The sequence below is a fragment of the Oreochromis niloticus genome, linkage group LG6, assembly GCF_001858045.2.
Source record: "Oreochromis niloticus isolate F11D_XX linkage group LG6, O_niloticus_UMD_NMBU, whole genome shotgun sequence".
In the NCBI taxonomy this organism is placed as follows: Eukaryota; Metazoa; Chordata; class Actinopteri; order Cichliformes; family Cichlidae; genus Oreochromis; species Oreochromis niloticus.
The window spans coordinates 22308560-22331229 of record NC_031971.2 but is presented as its reverse complement, the minus strand read 5'-3'; the positions used below and the strand labels follow the sequence as shown (position 1 = coordinate 22331229).

Here is a 22670-nt window from a genome sequence, read left to right as displayed (position 1 = left end):
ACTTGATGTTAGTGCTTGAACTCACGCAAGAGTGAAGGTCTCAGTGATTATTCCCTGAGTATTCCCTGTGAAAGTTTACTCCTCATGGGGTTTTATTAGTAGTGTTATCAATATTCTTTCAAAAGAAAAAGACAAGTATGTCAGCAAGATAAGCACTGAAGTCAAATAGCAGGAGCAGGACTAGTATCAGTGTAAGATGGGTGTAAAATACATTTAACACAAACATGAATGTGATAACATTGGAGTCCGCAAACAAAGGACCACACCAGGTCAAAGCATGTGAACAAATGAAATTTATTTTACACTAGTAGCAATTTACCCCCCAGTCATTCGTGTTGCTGTAAACACACACAATATAGCTGGCAATGCTGATGATTTTAAATAAATTCCCCACTTGGCTTGGGATTGAAGAGAGATTAAATGCATGATTAAATGTTTACTTTTTGAAAGATTTGATTATTTATGGGCAGCCTAGCCTACAGTTAGCTGTGCAGTTTGAGTGGAGCTTTTTTTTCAAAGTTGTTTGTCTTTGCTTAGGCTCAAATGGATGTAATGTGACACTAAGAGCTCGGTTTTCTTCCGCAGTCTCTGTTTATGCAATTAGTCTAAATATAGGTTTTCTAGCTAAATGCCTTACAATTACATAATGAGTCCTTACAGTCATTCTAATGATGTTCTCGTTATCTTTCCAGGTTCCTGAGATCATCAGTACATTGAGACAGGCTGGCAAAAGCTCGGCACGCAACAATGACATCACCACCGTTTCCAACAAGGCTTCCACGGGTTCTGGAGGCAGTGATTCCTCTGAAACGTGGATTCCCTCTCTCTCTACTACAACCACCTCCATGGCACCCGCCGCTGCTGTGTCTCCGACAGCGTTTTCCAAAAAGTTTGAAGTATTATACTGCGGCCGTGTTAGTGTTGCTCACAAGAAAGCCCCTCCTGCCCTAATTGATGAGTGCATTGAGAAGTTCAGCCAGCTGCGCGGCTCAGGGACAGCAGATAAAGGGGCAAATGATGGGGGATTGGTGGGTGGGCTGAAGAGGGCATTAACCTTCCAATCCAATGGACTGGGGAGTGGCGCTGTTAGTAACGGTGCAGCGGAGAGCCCAACCACTGGGAAACGCCCGGTTCTGTTCAAGCGAGACCCCAGCTTTCCCTGCCTACAGGCCCTGGATGAGAATGGTCTCTCACCAGAGATTTCTAACAGCAACACTACCGATCCTCGGACGCGGTCCGCTGATGTGCAGCCCACCAGCCTGAAGGAGAATAGGACCATGTTGTTTATGGTAAGTGAACAGGCGCACATGCACACACACACACACACACACACACACAAAATTGAAGGCGTGTTCTGGGTTCCCTTTGGGCTGCTCCAAACATCTGTATTTGTTCTCTATTAAGGACTTGTAAGCATAATTTTTATTATTATAATATTACTTACATAAATATTGCATGATAATGCAATTAGAGGTCAACACTGTGGTGCAGTGGTTGCAAGTAAATGAAGGGCATTGTCCATCCTTCTTTTCCAGTAAGATGCTGCTGTTGATGACACACTTAAACAAGGTGCCACCATGTGACCACATCAGTAATTTCCAGCATTTGTTCCTCCTGAGTGTAACTAGTGATACATGCTTGACTCATTTCATTGAATTTGGGTCACACATCGCCAGCTGCTCGTATCTCCTCTGCAGCCTGGTTATACTTGATCGTGTGCTTTTTGCTTCAAGTGGTGGAACAAGTTTGTTTCTACCTGTCGCAGGAACAGATTTCTTGCATATTTTGCAAAGTATTGCACTTTGTTTGAGATTGTTGAAGTTAGTACTTCCCCTTTTTAAGTGCTATACTGGCATAGAAGGCTTGCACACAAACCATTATTTATGTCAAGTAAAAATTTATAACGGTATTACCATTGACGATATGGCACAGTCCTAATAGTAGGCGTGTTTTCCATGTGCTTGATGGGGCCGGCTTGGGTACTTTTTGCCTTCCTTCCACAGTTCGAATGCATGCTTGTTGGGTTAACTAGTGATTCTGAATTCACTGTAGGTCTGAATGTGAGCATGAATGGTTGTCTGTCCCTCTGTGTCGGAGCTTTGATAGACTGGCGACTTATTCAGGGCGTTACCCTCTTATCACTGTATGTTGACTGAAATGGTCTCCAGATGCATAGTGTTGATTGTGAGAACAATTAAGACATTTCTGACTTTTTGAACAGATTTAAATACCAGACTACATATTCAATGTTGAGTTAAAAAAAAACAAAACATGGTCACATTATCTTTGTTGAATTTATCACCCATAATGCATACCATTTTAAATGAATGTTCCATTTTAAATGAATTGATTGAATCCACAGGAAGTTTGATTGTAATTTTTGTTCCAAAGAACATTCATACTCATAAGAATACAAACTATGTTAGTAGTAGTGCTGGGCGATATGGAAAAAATATTTATCACGATATGAATTATTTTATATCACGATAACGATATATATCACGATATACCACCTGACCTGTGGTCATCTGGAAAGTATGCAGTCTTTAAACAGCGAGTGGAGAGGGTGCAGTCTTTGTTTTGAGTTACTGTAAAGCATGTCGCAAATCCGGGTGCATGTAAAGCAGCACCATGTTGCAAAACAACAAGACAGAGTTTCTTTGTGAAAAATGTCATTTTTTATACTTTATTTTCTCTTGCATAAAGTTAAGAGTATGTAAAGTGAGAAGACAACATTAATATATTTGCACAGGCTATTTAACCCTTTAAGACCTACCATAGAACCAAGTCCACCAGAGCTTATCTTAAAATTGATTTATTTTGAGTGTCTTCATAGTTTTATTTTTGAGATACACAAATTTGTATATACTACAGGAAAAATGAAAATAAATAAATGCAAATTTGCAAAAACACAGCATGTGCATCAAAATAAACAATTTACAGCAGTGTAATTTGACTTCTAAGCATCCCAGAAACGATACAGAAGAACATAAAGTCAAACATGACTTTTAAAAACACCAACATAGGCTTTGAAGCTTAAAAAACTACATTTTCCGCGAAAATGACATCACTTCCGGTTTCGGACATGTAATGGCGGACATGCGATAGTTCGCGCTGAGTTATATTCCAGCTTAGGAAGTGTTATGAACAGCTGATCGGATCGGCAAAACCTGTTTCTGGAATATTATGTTTTTGTTGCTGCAAGTCTGGAATATTATGTTTTTGTTGCTGGAAGTGCTTTTTATGCAATTTTTGCAAAGCTATGTGTGGAAGGAAACCGTGACCTAGGGCAAGCTAATGGAATAAGATGTAAGTACAACTCCTACCGTTTCATATGCAAAAAAAAACCATTATTGCCCTACCTTACGTGGTTACAGTTCTACAGGGATTTAAAAATAGTTAGGGAAAACGGAGTTTGCCTGCTCCGACCGGTTTTAAAGGGTTAATGATATATTTTATGTAATAATTTGTAAAATTCGGGTTAGAAACGATAGAAACGATAGAAGACAAATGGCACGATAGAAACTTTTCTATCGTCCACACAATATATATCGTCATATCGCCCAGCACTAGTTAGTAGTGCAGTAAATTGCTGTTCAGGATTCCTAAATTAAAAAATAAAGCCCCCTATCCACAGTTGCTCAAGGCCAAAAAGGCAGAGAAGCAAACAAATATATAGACAAAAATAAAAGTGACTCAGCAATAACAAATGCTGACTGCTGCTCAAAATGAGTCTAGCAAACCTCCCTAATTGACTTTTTCATGACCTCAGTGGTCTCTTGCCAACAGGAATTTCCCTGTTTGTTTTACAGACAGGAAATAGTCACAGGTCAGTGTCCTGCTCTGCTCAGCAGATACAGACACATTATTAACACTAACTATACATCCTGTTACTGCCAGAGTAGCCTCATCTCAGTGAGATTATCCCCTCTCTCTTTTGCTTCAGTTATAGAGACACAGATCAAACATCTTCATTCCTCTCAAAAGGCTCTAATTATGTTATTAATATTTGATACAAAACGGCACATTGAAAGGGATGCTGCAGGGAGGAGAACCAAGAGGAGATCTCATTTAGTGTCACCCAGAGTGCAAATTTTGCTGGTTTATGAATGCTACTGATTCATGGCAGTGTGAATTGGAATATCCAGTGAAGCACAATTACTTAAAATGAATTGATGCTTTTTGCAAATAATTGCAAAATGGCTTCCTCTTGTACTGACCGGTTGAGCCACTTCCCCCTTGAATAAATTTAGCAATGTAGTGATTTTTGCCCTATTTACTGTTTCCCCATATAAAAAGCAGTCAATTAAAAGCTGCATCTTTGATAATGGACGGGGTCGTGGTTGATGCAAATAAATAAAGGCCGTGGTCTATGTATAACAAAAGGACTGTTACATAGGCAGACTGAAGTTTCCCAATAAAAACCTTTTTAAAAAATGTAATGAAATGTCCGCTGTCACACTTTATGGCTGTTTCTGTCTTGTTTTATCAACCTTCATGTATGATTAGCATCGCTGTCCAATGGCGGGTTCAGTCTATATGGTATAAGCCTGATTATGGCCTAATTTGAATGACAGTTTGGGAATAAAAAAGGTCTTTGTGAACGACAGTCATTCGTTTTATCTCATGTTTGTGTCATACTGGATGAAAAGAAGAAAAAAAAAGCCACTTTGGTTTCTTTTTCATTCATTTTCTTACTCCTTCCTAATGAAGTCACATACACTGCACAGTTTGTGTCGCTCTTATTCACAAAAAGACACATAATTCTGTAACTCACTAATCAGATACATTAAATATAACACATATTAACATATGTGTAATTCTGTATGCATTCATATTTATTATTTCTGTTATCTTATTTTACTTCATGTTGTAATTTTATATATATTTATTGTCTGGACTATATTGTTTTACAGTATGATGGGGTGTTATTTTTCTTATTTTCTCTTATTGTCTGACCTGCAAAGACAACAGATGAAAAGTAGCCTTTTGGCTAAGTCTGGCATTTATATTGATATGTTTATAATTATTCACTACCCCTTTTAAATAATTTGCAACAGACAAAAAATGTTGTGCAGTATTTAATTCAGTCAGCAGTGATTTGCGGCCTCAATAAAAGCCTGTGCAAACACGGGCATGTTTCCTTCTGCATTTAACTAAATGTAGGCCCTTGGCACTATTTAAGGAAATACTGTATATAACTTCTGTTAACTAGTTCTGTCAGTAAGATTTATAACTGTAGTCACTGCCACACCACGTGTCACCGCACATACACAGAAACACCCACTAAAGAGAGAAAGCAAGTAAGGCCATAAACACACATGCATTAACTGTATTTTCTTTTCTTTGTGTTTCTTTGTGTTATAGGTGGGCAGGTCTCAGATCTTCTTGGTTAGTCCAGACACTAAGAAAGTTGCAATAGAGAAGAGCTTCAGAGAAATTTCTTTCTGCTCACAGGTATGATTGCTGCAGTCCTAATGTGACTACTTATTCAAGCATGACTATGATTATGATTTTTTTTAAACCCACTGTTTCACTGCTTGTCTGTTTCCAGGGTATTCGTCATGTGGATCACTTCGGCTTTATTTGCAGGGAGACCGTGGAAGGGGGAAACTGCCACTTCGTGTGTTATGTCTTCCAGTGTACAGATGAATCACTGGTGAGAGATTCAGTTAATAAGGATTCTTGCTTGTTGCCAGACACAGTTTATTCAATATTCCCATGTAACAGACATCAAATAAGTGAGTCACAGTTAAGATTTTGGACAGTAGCGCATTGTCATTTTGTGTTATCATTGTCAGCTGTGGAGTTTTTACAACAGAGTTGGTGCAGCTACATAATGTTTGTTGGGTGAAAGGGTTGTGCATGGACACTGCTTTTTATTTGGGAGTTGGGGTGCTATAAAGGAGAATTTTACCCATTGAATTTTTTTATATCAGTCCCTGCCACTCAGTGTTTAGATTTGATCAGCCTGCTTCATTTAAGAGTCAGCGAGTTTGCTTTGGATTTCAAATGAAATGCCAGAAGGCAGGAGGCTGAAATTTCTCACAAGTGTTTTCTTTTTTTCTGTCACTTAAGATTAGATGAATCTGTAAATCATAGGACCTATGACTCAGTGCATCTGGGCTCCACTGACTCATAGTGTGCCAAGTACTCAAATTTGGTTTGGAAAAAAAAGCTACTGTATGATAGGTAGTTTTGCGCTGTGAGTATACTGTATTTCTTCAAAGAATCAGACACTTGTTCTGTTAAACATCACCTGCCAGAGTTCATTTTAACAGGTTGTAAAATGAACATTGCATGATGTCTATTCCCATAAGGAGTTGGAGTTTTGATTCCAGATGTGCAGTGGCCAGGATTTTTTGCCATGCTCTCCTGTTTGCAGAGCTAGATTTCCCTTTGGTGTTGTTAAAGACCTTGTACACTCAAAGGGAGATGGTTGTTGGGGGGGATAGAAAAGGAGCAAATTGGATGCTCTCTGGGGATTTAGCTATTAAAACAAACTGAACAAAACTGATTTAACAAACCAAGGATTTAACACTTATTATGAAGCATTTATTGCTCTTCCAATAACTCTATTGCTCTTAACACTAACACAATAACACTAAAATTTTGGGGGATTTGCCTAAGAACACTGAAGCTTGTGGAGGGCAATAAATAATTTTATTTCACTCGTCTAAGGTGGACGAGATCATGCTGACTTTGAAGCAAGCGTTCTCTGTGGCCGCCCTGCAGCAAAATGCAAAGACTCAGAGCCAGCAGTGTGACAGCTGCCCAATGCAGCAGCTCCACAGGCTTTGTGAGAGCATAGAAGGTAAGAAGGTGTCCTTAAAGCTATGAGAAGTGTCTCTGTGTTGTAGAAGTCACACATAAATGTGTACAACTCTTTACATTTAGGCCTTTAAGACTGTCTAAGCTGATGTATAACAAATCTGTAGTGAGACTAGGCTTGCTTGTAGTGTGTTTATATTGTGTATTTTCTTTATTTTCAGGTTTACACCCATCTAAAACTAAACTGGAGCTTCAAAAACATTTGGCCACTTTGGACAATGATGATCAAGCTTCAGTCTTTGAAAACACTATGGTAATGAGCCTGTGGACCTGAAGGGCGCGGTGTAAATTTCTAAATTTCCCTTGAGGTGGTTGTAACATGAAAACTTCCTAGTAAGCAAGGTCATCAAAGTTCATCGTGGATAAATGAATGTGGATTCACAAGTTTTTCGAAGGGGATTCACAGAGATACAGTTTTCTTTTTTCACAGATAATTTAAATTTTTCCGCCACCTCATTTCTCAGTTTTGCCTTTACAATTCTTTTTCTCTCTTCACCTTGCTTAGCTTTTTGTTTTGTTTTCAGAAATGAGCTTGGTTTCTTCTAATGGGGTTTGCTGATGGTATTTATTGGAAGGGCAGGCAGGTTAAAAGGAATCTGCCAGAGTAATAATGCAGATACATTGTGCTGTGTGACTTAGCTAACATCTGCTGGTGGTGTAGTAAAACTGCAACCCAACAGAGCTGAACATGTCTTTATTAGCTAAGTGTACTGTAGGTGTTAATGGACCTCAATTTCACCATTTTTTGGGAACCTGGTGTAAAAATTACTTTCCAAATGTAAACTTCTGCAGATGAGTTCTCTGAAACTTACCTGCTTACAGTCTTGCGATCGATTTTAGATTTTTCTTTTTTTCCATTTGAAAAGTTTCCATTTCTCATAATAAAGTTTGCAAAATATTTTGTGCACAATATATACAAAAACTCATCAAATATATTTATTAATCTGTCTATCTGTCCAGAGGGCTCGTCCTAAGAGTGATCAGGAAGAGAATGAGTTGATAATGGCTTCTTTGAGGAGTCTATATGAAGAGAGACAGAAGACCCATCAGCACACAGTGCAGAAGGAGAGCAAACAGGTACCTTCTGGACACCCCTAAGAAATACATATGCACTCCTGTAGAAGCACACATTCTTAAGTCCTGCATTTCCTCTCTATTGTCATTATTGCTATGAAAGACTGGTTCTCTAAGGAAAGACAAAATTCCCCTTTTCTGACACACACAAATGGCCGTCATTGTATGAGGGCCTCCCTACCTCTCACTCACTGTTCTCTTTCTGTGTCTTTTCCCATCTCCATATGTATGTAGATGTGTGAGGATGTCGCTCCACCTGTGGAGGCACAGCAGCAGAGTAGCAGCCGGCAGCGACTCGAGGAGTTCAAGAGCCGAGCCAAGCGCTCTCTCACTGAGTCCCTGGAGGGGATCTGGAAGGTAACAGTGCTGTTTCTATTTTGGTTGTATGCAGTTATGTTCTGGTATGTAAATATATGCAAATTACATACCTGATTTTTTTTTTTTTTTTTTTTTTTTTTTTTGAAAAGAAGCAAATACAGTTGTTATAATAAACGTCTGTCTCCATGTGTGTGCTATCCCATGTTAATGAACTGGTATATGTAGGCGTTTAAAAAGTGCAAAACAGTGGGCACCTAACAAATCTCACTCCCACACTCCCAAAGAGTGCTACACCATTATAGTCACTTACTCATTGCGGAGCTTTTCCACATACAAGAAATGCTGTTATTTTATATAAATTAAAATAAATTGTGGCTGTACATTAATATTAATTCGTAGGTAGGTGTTTGATTTATCAGACTATCACACTAATTGCTTGCCATCCCTCTTACTTAGATAAAAAGCTGAATAGAACACATGAAGATAAGATAAAAATAGCTTAGGACTTGGAGTGAAAACAAGAACAGCAAATATCTACTGACAAAGTGGCTCAGTTTACACATAAAGTGTAACAGAAAAAAAGCCCATTAGGATGAGAGAGTTCGTATTTATAATATTTATTTGTAGCAGGTTTTAGTCTTTACATTTAGAGTAAGGCACTGGGAAATTGGTTTGGAAGGCTGTGTGTCTTGGTTTGTGATCTTTGCTCACAGGTAAAAACCACGTGTTTAACAGTGATGTGATGTTCATGGCAGGGAAGCAGCAAGGCCAGAGCTCAAAGGGAGAACAGCGAGGAAAGTGAGAGCAGCTCTTCTATTTGTACTGTCAACAGCAGCCAGGATCAGCCCTGTTTAGATGATCCTTTGCCTGCTCATCAGCGATCCACCAGCCCTCTCAGGTAAACACTGAAAAAGTTTTCTCTTTTTTGAAATGGAACTGAAGGCAAAGGAAGGAGGGCGGAAAAAAGAAAAGGCTTCAGGGACAAGAGGGGAGGAGTGGGGGCAGAATGAGACAAGTTAGTTAAGGAAACTATGGTTGGTTTATGGTTCATGTTTGAATTATTCTTTATACATATACATATGTGTGTATATATATACATATATGCAAAGGCTACCTCATATCTCAGGTCACTCAGTGCTTTAAAGGTGAGAACTTGTTCAAGTTGTAGAGCGGGTCATGGACAGGCTGGTAAAATAATTAGTTTGTTGAACAGCCTGCAGCTTTCTGATATATACTCACTGCTCACGGTTCATTGGATTAAGTTTCAAATCACATTAAGCTTTCTCTTACTATGTGTTGCATATCATAAACTTGTGTAGAAATTGTTACATTTATGAATTTTTATTCCTTTCCTTATTATCTTCAGGTGCCACAACTCAACAGGAGACCTGAAGCACATTGACACTTCTCTTCCGCTGTCACACTCTTCCTCCTCTTTATCCGCCGATGCTCAGCCACAGGGCTTCCGCCGCCGGGCCAGCACTTTCAGCCACCCTACCACCCCCTCCTCAGCCGAATACTCACCGGAGCACATACTAATTCACCCACCACAGGACCACTCTGCAGCTAGCAAGCACAAGCTTGTGCGACACTACTCCGTCAGCACGGACACTCCCCACCAGAGCAAGTGAGTGTCTCTGTGTGTGTATTTACAGATAGACTAGTAGAATTTTTATTTAGATGGTTTTTGTTAAATTTCACTTTGTGCTTTCATACAGTTGACTGTAATAATAAGGCAACTTCATGAATATTATAAGAAATCAAAACATAATGGAACATATAAAAGAGAAATATAGGATTGGACAGTATTTTTCCAGGATGATCTGTCACTAATTAATAACAGAGAAATATAGTATGATTATTAGTGTCTTCAAGATGCATACAATGTCTTGTGTGTAAAGGAAGTTGCTGCTATGAGAAATTTAGAGAAGGATTGGTTTTAGTATTTTATTTAATTTAGATATTTTTTTTATAGCTAAAAAGTTGGTGATAGTATTTTTACCTTGTGGTCTAACACCCTGTATCGGTTTACCTCAGTTCCCAGAATAAGGGTTGCAAAGCCAGTTTGGAGAGTACGCGTCGCTTTGTCACTTGGAGAAAAAGATAATGAAACTGTGTGGTATTTGCAAGTAGTAATGAAGCTGTGTGTGTGTGTGTGTGTGTGTGTGTGTGTGTGTGTGTGTGTGTGTGTGTGTGTGTTGTTGTTTAATACTGTGGTTCATCAAGTCTATGACAATGAGGAGCAAGCAGTATCATCTTTTTCCAAACATGTTGAGAGGATTGTGTCATGTTTGAGTTTTCCGTGCCACCAGCATATCTGTGTCACAAGAAAGGGAAACTTGTACGTGGATTACTGCATCATTCCTCTCCCTGGATATTGGCTTTACTTGCTCTCTATCTCAGCCTTCTGCAAACCTTTTTCTGTTTTTCCTTAAATCTACATGTTTCTAACATTTTGCAGAGTTTGGTAAAAACATGTTCTAAATGATTGATATCAAATGCAAATGGGTTGATCAAACTCATTTTACTCATATAGACCAATGAGATAAAAACATAATATTCTTTAGTGTGATACTTGACAAAAATCTTGTTTTTGTGATGCATACGCACTTATAGTCACATGTTTTTCTCCTAGCTCTATACCTGTTACTCTGAAACTCTCCTTCTGTTTAAATGCATTTGTCATTGCCCATTATATTCTGTTCTTCCTCTCATTCTCCCTGCACTCACACTGACTCTCAGACACGTCCCATGCAACTCTGCTCTTCCTCCTGCCCTTCCTTGTCCTTCGTCCCACTCTTCTCTCCTCCTTCATCCTCCTTCCTCACCTTCTTCTGGAGCCCGGCTCAGTAAAAGAAGGTGAGAATCCGTTTTTTAGTTTAACTAATGTTTTTCTTTGTTTTTAAATGCTCTCGTATTAACTTTTCATACCTTCCTGTAGTCTTGTGTTCTGTATTTTTCTGTAGTTCGCCATTCAGACAGAGACATGCTAAATTCATCCCTCATTTATAATCGCTGGGCTGTTTTCAGCTTTTTCCACCTCAGCAGAAAATGTAATCATGCTTTTGGTGATATGGATGGAATTACGTCTGCATGTCTCTGTGTGGATGCGATTCCACGATTGTTCTTTCATTTGTTTTTGCCCTCTGTTTATCGCCACCTCCATCTCAGTCCTCTGGGTGGTCTCCGTGCTCGTCTCCACTCCTCCTCATCTGTCCCTAATTTTCTGAAATTTCCATTTCTGGCCACTGTCCGAGAGAATGATTGTCCTGACCCAAAGAACAGGTACACGCACACTCGTACCAAAAGTCCGTGTAAATATCTGTTAGTAACAGCAAAGTCATAATCTGTACTTCTGGTTTCATACAGTCTTTAAAGTGGTTTTGATATGTGTACATGCACATATGCATACATGTATGTGTAAAAAGTAAGTTCTATCTATCTATTGACTGTTTATCAGGGCACATCTGTAACTACATCTGTGTATTTGGGTGTTTGTGTTGTCAGTGATGTAGTGGCGCTTTCCACACCAAGTGCAGCTGGCGGGGTCGGGGAAAGCCCTCAGCGCAGCCACCGCCACTCGTGGAGGCAGCAGATCTTCTTGCGGGTCGCTACACCTCAGAAAGGCACAGACTCCATCGGTAAGGGACGCCCACACACACTTAAAACTTTTGATGGTCATGGTTAAAGACATAATTCACTTCATGCTGGACCCCTCATTGTTCTTGAGACTGTAGATAACCCCAACAGGCTGTGTTGTCATCATGCTCTAAAAAGCAATTCTTGTGTGAAATTAGTTGTAATCCTGTTTATCTTTGGTGCATTAGTCTGTCTAATGGCTAATGTAAATTTTAACTTTGGATCCACTTCTAAGCTTAGAACAGAAAAGCTGACATCGGCTTGCAAAGCTGAAAGTCAAAACACGCTCTATGAAGAGTGTGTGTATGTGTTTTGCTTTGCTAAAGCCCAGGTTTCTTAAGCATGACAAATTAGCATGAGGCTAACAAATGCGCTGATGGAGTGGAAAATTATGTGGGTGGTCAACTAACAGTGTGCTGATTTATATAAACATGACACAGCCAGTTCATGTAATGACCAATACATTCTACCAATTGCAAATTACCAGGCTGAAAATGAGCAGAACTAATGAGGGAGTGAGTAATGTCTTTACCAAAAGTACTTTTTTTTCCAGCTGTAAATGAAATTGCTGGAGAGTGGTACAAGTGTGTGTTACTAGAGCAAGACTTTGAGCAAACTAAAAGTCAAACTTTGTGTGTGTGCACACTACTGAGTAAAGATACAGGACAGAGTTTTGTGTAGAAATAAAACATATGACAAAAAAAACAGGGTCAAAGCTTTGGCTTTCTCTGTTCCCAGTTATGCACTCGCATTGTTAACCTCTCCACCTGCCATTTCAGATACACAAACATTCATAGGAGAAACTGTCACAGGAACATGAACATTTGTAGATAAATTGTTTCCTATTAAATCTGACTCAGTTGAAGTACCTTGCGTACTGCATACCTTAGTAAATCACATGTTATTCAGTTTAATACTCCTCTAAAGTTTTTGCAAGCAGAGTCTAAACAGGAAACTCCTACATGTACATATGCAAAATTGAGACTGCGCTGCTTCAGTAAGCTGTTACTACACTGTTATTAAATCTGCTCCTGCGGTGCAGACACAAAGCATTTCCACTGTGTGTCACTCTTTCATTTAGTTTTATGCTAAGAACTCTCAGAAGAGTTGAAGGCAGAGATTCATAACTTAAACGTAACTCCCTATCTGTTTATCATAAAAGTTTTCATTTCTCATCTTGTCCATTTTGGTGAAGCAGTATGCTTTTCATTACTTCTTTGTTATTAATATAATTTTTTTAACCTACAGAAGTCATGCATTAAACATATATTTATATTATATTTAAGTTTATTTGTTGTTATGTAGGGCTGTAATGAATTGATTATACTAACAGTTGTTGGAAAAGCCCCAGACCTTTGAAATGATCAGTAAATTGATCAGTAAACTGAGCAAATAGTGCCCAGGAACCTCTTTCTTGACGTTGAAGTGATATTTTCCAAAATGTAAGGTCAAACTAAGAGTTTGTGATATATTCATGTGCTTTTATGTGTTTTGGGGGTTTTTGGTTTTTTGTTTTTTTACAAATCCAGTAATGGCACTAGATCAGCGGTCCCCAACCTTTTTTATGCCACGCACTGGTTTTTGTCAGACAATATTTTCACGGACCTGCCTTTAAGGTATCATGGGTAAATACAACGAAATAAAACCGGTACCAAAAAAAGAAGATTTATTCATAACACAAGGGAAAAGACCCAGCAAACCGAGTCAACGATAAAAACAATTTTTTTTTAAAACTCTAAAACCAATAAAAACTCTGAAAACCATAAATTTCACACCCGAGCCTCAACTCTCATGGCCCGGCACCAAATGACTCACGGACAGGTACCAGTCCGTGGCCCGGGGGTTGGGGACCCCTGCACTAGATGATTATTCTGCTGGAGTGTTAATTTTGTGTTACTGCAGTATAAATTCCTTCACTGTCTAATGCTGCTGGTTGATTATTTGAATGCTTGAAAATGAAGATTCACCTAAAAGCTTGAAAACCTTGAGCAAACAGAAGTAATTGTTGCCTGGGGAATGACAGCTCCGTCAAATACCTTTGAGGTACGACGGTTACAAGTAGAAAACTGTAGAACTTTGGGTAGTGAACAGTTGCTTTGACTTCAGATAACTTTGAAATATCAATCACAACATATGTTGACATAAAAATGCCTGTATTTCAGCTTTTAGACATGTCTTAATCATGCTTCTGCTTGCATGTCTTTGGATTCTGTGTCATAATTATATGTACGGTGCACTCAGGACAGAAGAAGTGTTGACAGTTGAGATAGTTGAGCTTCTCACACTGTAATGCCAGTAAGCACTGAGCAGGAAGGAAGCGTGATCCATGTGTGCTGATATAAAACCGTTTTCTCACACAGTGCATTTTATTTATAAAAAGAAGAAAAGTGTTTTCTGTACTTTGTTATGTCAGTGTTTATTTTGTGTTATTAAAGGACTTGGACTAACAGGGCGTACACTGTTTTTCTCAGTAACATGCATGCATGCATTATTATGATTTTATTGTTTTTTTTTATGTCCACTGACTCCTTGATTCATCGGCTAATTGCTAAATTGCTGCTTTTCAAAAACTCATTGAGACTAACTAGTTTCACTAGTTTGCACTGGCGGCGTCCTACACTCCCATGATGTCAGTGTTGTTTGGACATGTATGTGCAGCACATAATGTGTTGTTAACTAGAATGCCTGTTGGTTGTTTTGTCTAGACAAGTTATTAAAATGTTAACTAAGAGGCCCTCAAGATATTAGTCCCAAGGCTAGAGCGTCTTTTTGTGATCTAACCACTGGGGGGTGCCAAAGATCACAGTTTCCCAATGTTACGCATGGTGGCTTTAACAGCACATTACAGCTACAAAGATTTCCATACAGTTAAATAATACCTCCCCGGTGCACCTTCAGCAATATTTAAATCCTCACAAAGGTGGTATTCTTCTCAGGAGTAAGTAACATTATGTAGTTTTCCTATTATTATGTTGACTCATGCACACACCCCATTGAAGTCTGTTGGGTGGATATTGTATTTCATAAAATCAGATTGGTATGTTGGACTAATGTGGTTGTTTTCTTCACTTTAACACTGAATGTGCAGAGACTGGTGAAGTCCTGTCTTTCTGCATGAATTTGCCCTTTAATAAAGCGTGTTAAATGTTTCAGTTAATGAAATGTGCAGCCAAAGTTTACTTTGACGCTCAACTGCAAGCAAGTGAAGGGGAAAAACAGGGCTTTTTTTTTTTTTTTTAACAAGTCAGTGTGATGGGCTTTGTGCTGGCTGAATGCAGTGCTAAACTTGTTGGGTGTGTATTTATGTGTGTGCGTAGATGCATGAGGTCATGGGCGTGGTGTGTGTGTGTGTGTGTGTTTTGCTGGAAGTGGCAGTGTGCCTCAAGGTCATGTTGACAGTCCATACATAGACAGCGCCAGAGGAAAGCGCCAGCCTTGTTGACCCACTTTGCATGGTGTGTGTGTGTGCGCGCGTACTGCAACCTGGTTCTGACCAGGTTGTTTGCACAGGGAGTGGATTGTGCCACTTTGTGCCAGAGAGTGTGTGTGTGTGTGTGTGTGTGTGTGTGTGTGTGTGTGTGTGTGTGTGTGTGTGTGTGTGTGTGTGTGTGTTAGTTTTTATGTTTTTATGAAGAATATGCAGTACTATAGTGTTATTTGGGGTAAGTGGGCGGTGAATTAATGTCATCAAGTATTGCAGTTTGAAAGTTTGACATTTTTTCACCTAAAGACAAATTGTCACCAGTCCTCTGCTGAAACTGCGGCAGCGGTCGCTCTCTAGTAAAAAACATGAATCTGTCAAGAGAGTTGTGCACGTGTGTGTGTGTGTGTGTGTGTGTCTGAGTGTCTTTCTGTGTGTGTCAGCCATGAGTTTGCTTTGTCTTCACCTCTTTTATAACTGAAGAGCCATAAATTTGTGTGGTGACTCGGCTGGTTTCAGCATGTCTTAGAAACACTCTCTGACACAGATGATCACTACACAAATATAAGACTTGTTTTACACAAAGCCCGCCATTGTGATGCGCATGTAAGTGTTTTTGTAGTATTGAAAAGGTGACCTTTACATATTTTTGTTTTTCCTCAGAAGAGTCTTTGACAAGATAAGCATCAGATTTGCATACCTAAGTTAGGCTAAGGTATGTGTGTGCGTGTGTATTTTAGTGATCAGGCTCAATCGTGATATTCCTGCGAACTGAAAGAGAAGTGCTATCTGGATAGTTGGTATGTCCTTCCTCTAAACAACACAGGGTATTTTGAGGTTTGGGATCCACCCTGTACTTTGAGGTGGAGTCACACAAACACTTTTTTTTTTTTTTTTTACTGTCTGTGTGTTGCACCCAACTGTGTCAAATACATCTATGTTTAGCATTTTCTTGTTGTTTTGCATGAGTGTCCGTGAGGTTCACCGAAAGAGAGAGAGAGAGGGGTCTGGAAGGCTACTTGAATTTTTAGAGAGGATGATTTTGTTCCTTTTTATACTAACCCGTATGAAAGTAAGAAGTTGACACTCGCCTCCGTCAGGTATGAACAAAAGTTTTGTTCATACCTGTAAACAAAGTAAAGTGTTGAACAAATGTAAATGAAGTGTAAATGAAATGTAAATGTCTTGCTTATTGTCATTGCTAATGGTGAAAGAATCACAACACATGTAACACACAAACGCAGAACTGTGGGTCTGTTTCATTTTAAATTGAAATGACTTGGTTTGAGTGTTTATTGCTTTTTTGCTCAACAAAACAAAACTGTTTTTAAAGATACATTTCTCAGTCTAAATTAAGATCTTTTTTACATTTGCTACAGTAAACATCTTATGCAACGTAATCTAATGTAAACTAATATGATAATCTTTTAAATGTCTTTAAGATGGGTCTGATGCCTGTCAGGTTGTGGGCCAGATCGTGGGTGGAGGATCTGGGGACACGGCAATGAGACCGGTGCCTGAGGAGAAGACGAAGAGAACCAAAGAGGAGCTGAGGGATCTCTGGAAGAAGGCCATCCTGCAGCAGATTCTCCTGCAGAGGATGGAGAGAGAAAACCAGAAGCTACAAGGTGAGCTGGATGAATAAAGGGATTAAAAAAACAAACAAACAAACAAAAAAAACAGATACACACAATGAGCCCACACTGACTTTTGAGATTTATTCATATTTACAAGTAACAACTCTTAAAAAATAACCCTAAACAGAGAAGTTAAAATAAACTTCTCTACAGCGAGACATATAATCAAACTTTACCATCGCATTTCAGTGTTGTTGTGTTCAGCCCGTAATCTACGCAGCAGCTACTCAAGCATCCTGTTGAGGTGGAGAAAAAACATCAATGTTTGCCTGAATTTGAGATGTACACATCAAAACGAAATGCACACAAATAAGAGAAACTGGATGAGCCAAATGATGCTTTATTGCTGTGAAAAAGTGTGTTTTATTAGCCCTTAACTCTAAAAATTTTGAGGTGTATTAAATATTACTGCAGCTCTGTCTGAATTTGCTCTGTCTACATGATAACATGCAGGTACTGTTTGTTTCACTTGGCTCATCGGGTAGTCATTGACTACGCAATGAGTTGGTTTCTCTGGAAGCTAAAAAGTAGGATGAGTCTTTGTTTAAGACACTGGCAACACGCCTTTCCAAATGTATGCTCACAAAGCTTTGCAAATTGAGTATACACCTACTTTTCTTTATTTAAAAACACAAACCACAAATGATCAAGTTATATAACATGTTATCGCGTGTGTGTGTGCGTGCGCGCCCAAAAGTGCTTGCTGGTAGGCACATCTAAGGGTGTGCCAAGTGCACCACCTTTTTCCTGACCCAGTTGGCTCATATCTACACCCATCTAGCCATGTGTCATACCTCTGCCGCTGTTTATGAACCATAAATTGACAAGCGCATGGTGCTACACCTGAGTGTGGATTAACGAATGTCGGTCAATATTGATGTAAGAAAAAGAAAATACAGTTGGGACCACAGCCTCACAATTCTGCCTCACGCAGACACTCTGATTACAATACACACACACACACACACACACACACCAATTCAAACATTGCCAGCGTGTGGCGGCTTTCTTGGCGCTCTGTAGCTTTATTGTGTTTTATTCTCCCACAGCGTGCACTCCACCTTTCTGTCCGTTATTTGTCTGGGCGGAGCCCGACTCCGTATCCTCCATTCTATGAGTTTATCTCTCTCGCTACCGCCTGGTTTGTGGGTCAACTATGAAAACACGCGCGTGCGCGTCCATCAATGTGTGCGTATCTTTGTCAGCTCCAGGGTGGGTTATCCTATCCTGTTGTGTGTTATCAAGGGTGGAGTTTTTTCCGGCGGCAGTGAAAGAGAAAGAAAAGAAAGTAGGAGACAAGGAGAAGGCTAGACAGAGGAAAGAGAAGGAGTGCTAGCTGGGCTCCTGCCAGTGTGCCACTCCTGAGTGACGAGACACTGCTTGCTCTGAACAGATGATAAGACAGACGGCATAGCCACAGCCTCAGCATCTATTCGTTTTTTCCCATTATTATCTAGATTACGCCTTCCAGGTCATTCCTCTACATTTCTGCTTTATGTCTCATAAATGGCATTCATACAGCTTTTTTTTCCTTAGACCGTTTATTTTGTGAGTTCAAAGCAGCCCTAAAATAACATTTCTTAGTTTGCTTAATAAAATTGTGCTGCTAGTCTTTTTTTTTTTTTTTTTTTTAAATATTCATTCAGCCTTTTTTTCCTCTTACGCCTTATTTTCCTAGAGTTCTTTGCAGTGCCGGCTGCGATGGGTGGCCTCCTGTCTCTGTCTCTGTCCTCTCCTGTAATGATGATATCACTCTCCTGAGCGCAGCCAAGCTGCAGCTGGTCACTGGGTGGACACCACATTTGAGCGGAAAGGGTGGGGGCGTCCACAGGGGGATAGGGTGGTGGGACTACACAGACGTGGGATTGACTGAGAAGAAAAAAGAGAGAAAACATGGGTTTTAGGCTAAGAGATTTGGGGAGGGAGAGAGGAAGGGTGTTGTCATAGAGAGAGGAACAGATGAGGGGTGCTGGGTGTGCCCTCACCTTCTTTGATCACTGGTGTCAACATGTTGCAACGGAATTCAGTTTGTGTTTCTCTGTTTGGTTTGTAAACTGTACTAACCTGAAAGTCCAGTGGGAGGGTTTTCCTCTACGTCGAACCAAAAAAAACAAACAAAAAAGTTTCATAAATCAAGGGGATGTTGCAATTATGTAAGTCTCCAGTTATTGGTAATTAGAAGATGTGTGTCTCCATGTGAAAATTAAGGCATCCTCGGGGTATTTTTTGACTGTTGGTCGTAAACAAGAGCTAAAGCTGTGGATTTCATAGCTTAGAGCAACACTTTCTGTACTAACTGAAGGGATCTATTGAGAATTCCAGCTACAGGATGTTGCGGAGGCTCGGACAGACAGCTGTGGTCTTATGTTCCTTTGAAGGGGTTGAAAAAAAAAACACCCATAAAAGCAGATCTAGTGACAGTAAAGTTTCTATAATCAGCATGGTTAACCACAGTAGAGTAAATTGCACTCTGAATCCCATGTAAAGGGGACACCTTCCTTAAAGAACCTGAGGAGTCATCAAGCAAGTTGTCACCCTTGTTTAGTGATTTTCTTTTCTTTTTTTTCACTCACTATCACTTGTATCTTCTGGCCTTTGCAGAGAAGTGTATTAATGCAGTGCAGCTGCATGTTTCTGCTCATCACTTTGCCACAACAAAGAGCGAACGAAAGTCAGGATTAGTAATTTATGAAAGTGCACGGGTGCTGTGTGAGGCTCATTTTAATACGCAAAACCAAACTGAAATTGATAGCGCATAATTTCGAGAGTTTTGAACAGCGCACATAATGATGAGATGATGCGCTCAAATAGTTCTCAGAAACCTAGTCCTAACACCTCAGCTCCACCAGCAAACGCACAGTGTTGTTGCTTTTTCTCACATGCGTTGTTTGTGTGTTTGTGTTTGTAGCATCAGAGAACGATCTGCAGAACAAGCGCCTGAAGTTGGACTATGAAGAAATCACTCCGTGTCTGAAGGAGGTCACGCTGGTGTGGGAGAAAATGCTAGGAACTCCTGGGAGGGCAAAGGTCAAATTTGACGCTGAGACCATACATACTGCAGTTGCACAAGGTACACACTTGGCTCCACAAACACACACTCTATATCAGTTCCTCCTGGAAATGTTTATTCTTCTTAAAATCAGCAGAGATTTGCAAATATTGACCAAACCTTAACGCACAAAGCTCCAAAAACTGTAACTTATCTTCATAACTGTTTTTTAAAATGTGGCAAAAGCGAGGTGACTGAATTCCATGAAGTATTCTACTCACTGTTTTTGCGCAGAGTGAACTCGGTGTCTATTTCCTTTGACATTTTTATCTCTGGTGCGTGTCTCTAATCATCAGGCCTTTTTGTTCTGTCCATTTTCTAGTATCAGCATGTTCTGCACCGTGGACAGGAAGGTTATCTACTGTGCACACGGCCTCGAACAACGAGTCCAACACACGTATTTACACACAGAAAGGTCGCCATATAACAAATAGCAGTCTGAGAACCTGGTGAATTAGGGATACAAGCTGGATAATCCATCTGACAGGAAGCTGAGAGTAAATTTTGCATGCAAGAAGCGGGCAAGCAGTGATTGAACGATGCTCGAGATATCAGTAGATTAAAGTTATGATGGAGACAACTTATGTTACTAAGTTCTACAGGCATGTACAAATAGTTAATAACTCAAGAAGGGTTGAAATCCCTTTGGACATGGCTGACGCGTTTCACTCAACATGGTAGCTTTCTGTCCCACGTTTGTGCTCATCACCCTCTCCTTCCTTTATCATTGTCTGGCAGGTGTCCCAAGGCAGCACAGAGGAGAGATCTGGAAGTTTCTCGCCGAACAGTACCGGCTCAGACAGACAGTCCCTTCCCGGCCCCCTTCTAATCACACTCCATACAAAGAGCTGCTGAAACAACTCACCTCACAGCAACATGCCATCCTCATCGACCTAGGTAATGCATGCACGGTTAACATGCAGGGTTAAACTGCGTGTGGGTTATCTAATTGTGGCTGGTACATTCACTTTCCCATGTCGTCAATGTCACAAAAGTGATTTTTAACAATGTGTGTATTTTACAAATCACAGTCTAATTCAAAACAGTAAATAAATAAACACATTTTATGTCGTCAGTTAAGTCTAATAACTTAAATCTAATTGCAGCCGTTGTATGCATAAAATGCCTACACACTTTCTTTTACAGCTAAATGTACGTTGGTTGTTTCTTTAAATAATAGATTTTCTCGAAATGCTATGTATGCCACAAACACTGCCAACACATTATTAATCCCATTTTAACCCCTGATTACCACTGGTGATCGTTGGCCTGCAGGCTTCCTGTTGAAGAACCTGTAATTTAAAAACAAAAAAAAAACTCTTGAGCTAAACTTGATTGTTATTTCCATTGCCTTTTTTTCTGTTCTTATTTATGCTCTTCTGCTACATTTGGATGACTCCCTGACAGTCACACTTAGACCACTTGCAGATTCACATTGGCAGTTTCCTCGTGACCTGATCTTGTAACACTGAAGCCCAATCAGGAGCATCATTTGTGTTTTTGTGTTTAGACAGTCAGTGTCGAGTTCTACTGGAATGACCCAGAGGTGTCTCAGCTTGAACATGCAGCACAAACTGTCAAATCTCTTTTTTTCTTTTTTTTGGCTACAGCTATATAATCATTGCACCTTTGGTTCCCTGTGTCTTCTTTCACTTTCCCAAAATGAAATCTGGGTTGAAGAGTTGCTGTTTTGACAGTGTGTATCACAGATTTGCACCTTCAGGTGTTCAGAATGAGACTTCCAAAGAGTGAGCCAAACATAACAAGCAAGCTGAAAGGCTATAAGGAGAATGCCTTTAATGGTTTAAGAGCCATATTTACTTAGAAAGTAAAGTGTCTGATTCTTTGTCGTCATACCCTGTAACATCTATAACCTTTAATGTAGGTGCAACAGCTGATTCTGAGCACAGGAGCCTCTCTAATCCTTTTGTTTGGCGCTTCAGTCAGCATGCATACCAAGCATAGTCACTACTCTGTAGCTACAGTGCATAAAGGAAAAGAAAATGCAAGATTTTAGTAGAACTGTTGCTTTTAAATAATCAATTTGTCAGTCTCTTTGTGTGGCGTGTGCGACGTTTATAAATTCACGTAGCCAAACACCTCATCGTTCCCACCGGTTTATGGTCATTCTTTGACAAGTATTGTCAAAAATGTAAATTTCCTTCTGCGTGATACTAAGAAGTCAAATGTACATAGCAAACGCCACACAAACTGCATATATTCTATTGTATTTGTCAAACCTCATTTTAACACTTTCTCCCTTAAATGCTCCCAACACCTCCCACCCAAAAACCCACATACACTCACTACCTACACCCCACCCATATAACACCCACATATATACATAGACACATCCACCCACAGATCTGTCCCTGTAGCGCTGCCCCTCCCTCAGTTTTTGCTTTTGACCCTGTGTTTTTCATGTTATTTACTCTACATCTAATAGGGCAGGGACAGCTGTAACGGCGTACACATACAAACTGGCGGTTTGCGTACATGGCCTAATATAAAGGTGTTATATGCAGTGTGACAAACACACAGTGTTTGTCACACTGGAGCCACAAAAAAAAAGAATGCAGGTAGAAGATTTATGGCAGCTCAAGGCTATTTCCTTCACATAAACAAGCAAAAGAGGGATTTTTTTTGATTAGGTTTAGCATGTAGGTGTGTAACGCATCGCATTCCCACACCTATTATGTAG

The 22670-nt window shown here is 39.8% G+C and overlaps 1 protein-coding gene and 1 long non-coding RNA gene across 10 annotated transcripts in view; one reads left to right on the top strand and one right to left on the bottom strand.

The window, feature by feature from the left end:
• The window catches only part of tbc1d1 (TBC1 (tre-2/USP6, BUB2, cdc16) domain family, member 1), a 46170-nt gene that overhangs the window by 15001 nt on the left and 8499 nt on the right, over positions 1-22670 (top strand). For 6 of the 7 annotated variants that reach the window (XM_019359879.1, XM_005456850.4, XM_005456851.4 and 3 more), the window contains 15 exons: positions 693-1289; positions 5368-5457; positions 5555-5659; positions 6682-6814; positions 6993-7084; positions 7792-7908; positions 8140-8262; positions 8979-9121; positions 9590-9850; positions 10966-11082; positions 11395-11508; positions 11731-11864; positions 16726-16911; positions 19829-19990; positions 20708-20866. In XM_019359879.1, coding sequence (XP_019215424.1) covers positions 693-1289; positions 5368-5457; positions 5555-5659; positions 6682-6814; positions 6993-7084; positions 7792-7908; positions 8140-8262; positions 8979-9121; positions 9590-9850; positions 10966-11082; positions 11395-11508; positions 11731-11864; positions 16726-16911; positions 19829-19990; positions 20708-20866 — 2533 coding nt within the window. The remainder of the gene's footprint in view (positions 1-692; positions 1290-5367; positions 5458-5554; positions 5660-6681; positions 6815-6992; positions 7085-7791; positions 7909-8139; positions 8263-8978; positions 9122-9589; positions 9851-10965; positions 11083-11394; positions 11509-11730; positions 11865-16725; positions 16912-19828; positions 19991-20707; positions 20867-22670) is intronic. The other variant, XM_005456853.4, reaches the window with a different exon arrangement.
• On the bottom strand, positions 16858-20700 carry LOC112847065 (uncharacterized). Of its 3 annotated transcripts, none has more exons than XR_003220386.1 (5): positions 20191-20700; positions 18906-19011; positions 18584-18789; positions 17097-17156; positions 16858-16874 (listed from the first exon to the last, which is right to left on the bottom strand). It is a non-coding gene; the product is annotated as an uncharacterized LOC112847065 (long non-coding RNA). The 3 variants fall into 3 exon arrangements; XR_003220385.1 differs by having other exon boundaries at positions 18985-19011; XR_003220384.1 differs by lacking the exon at positions 18906-19011.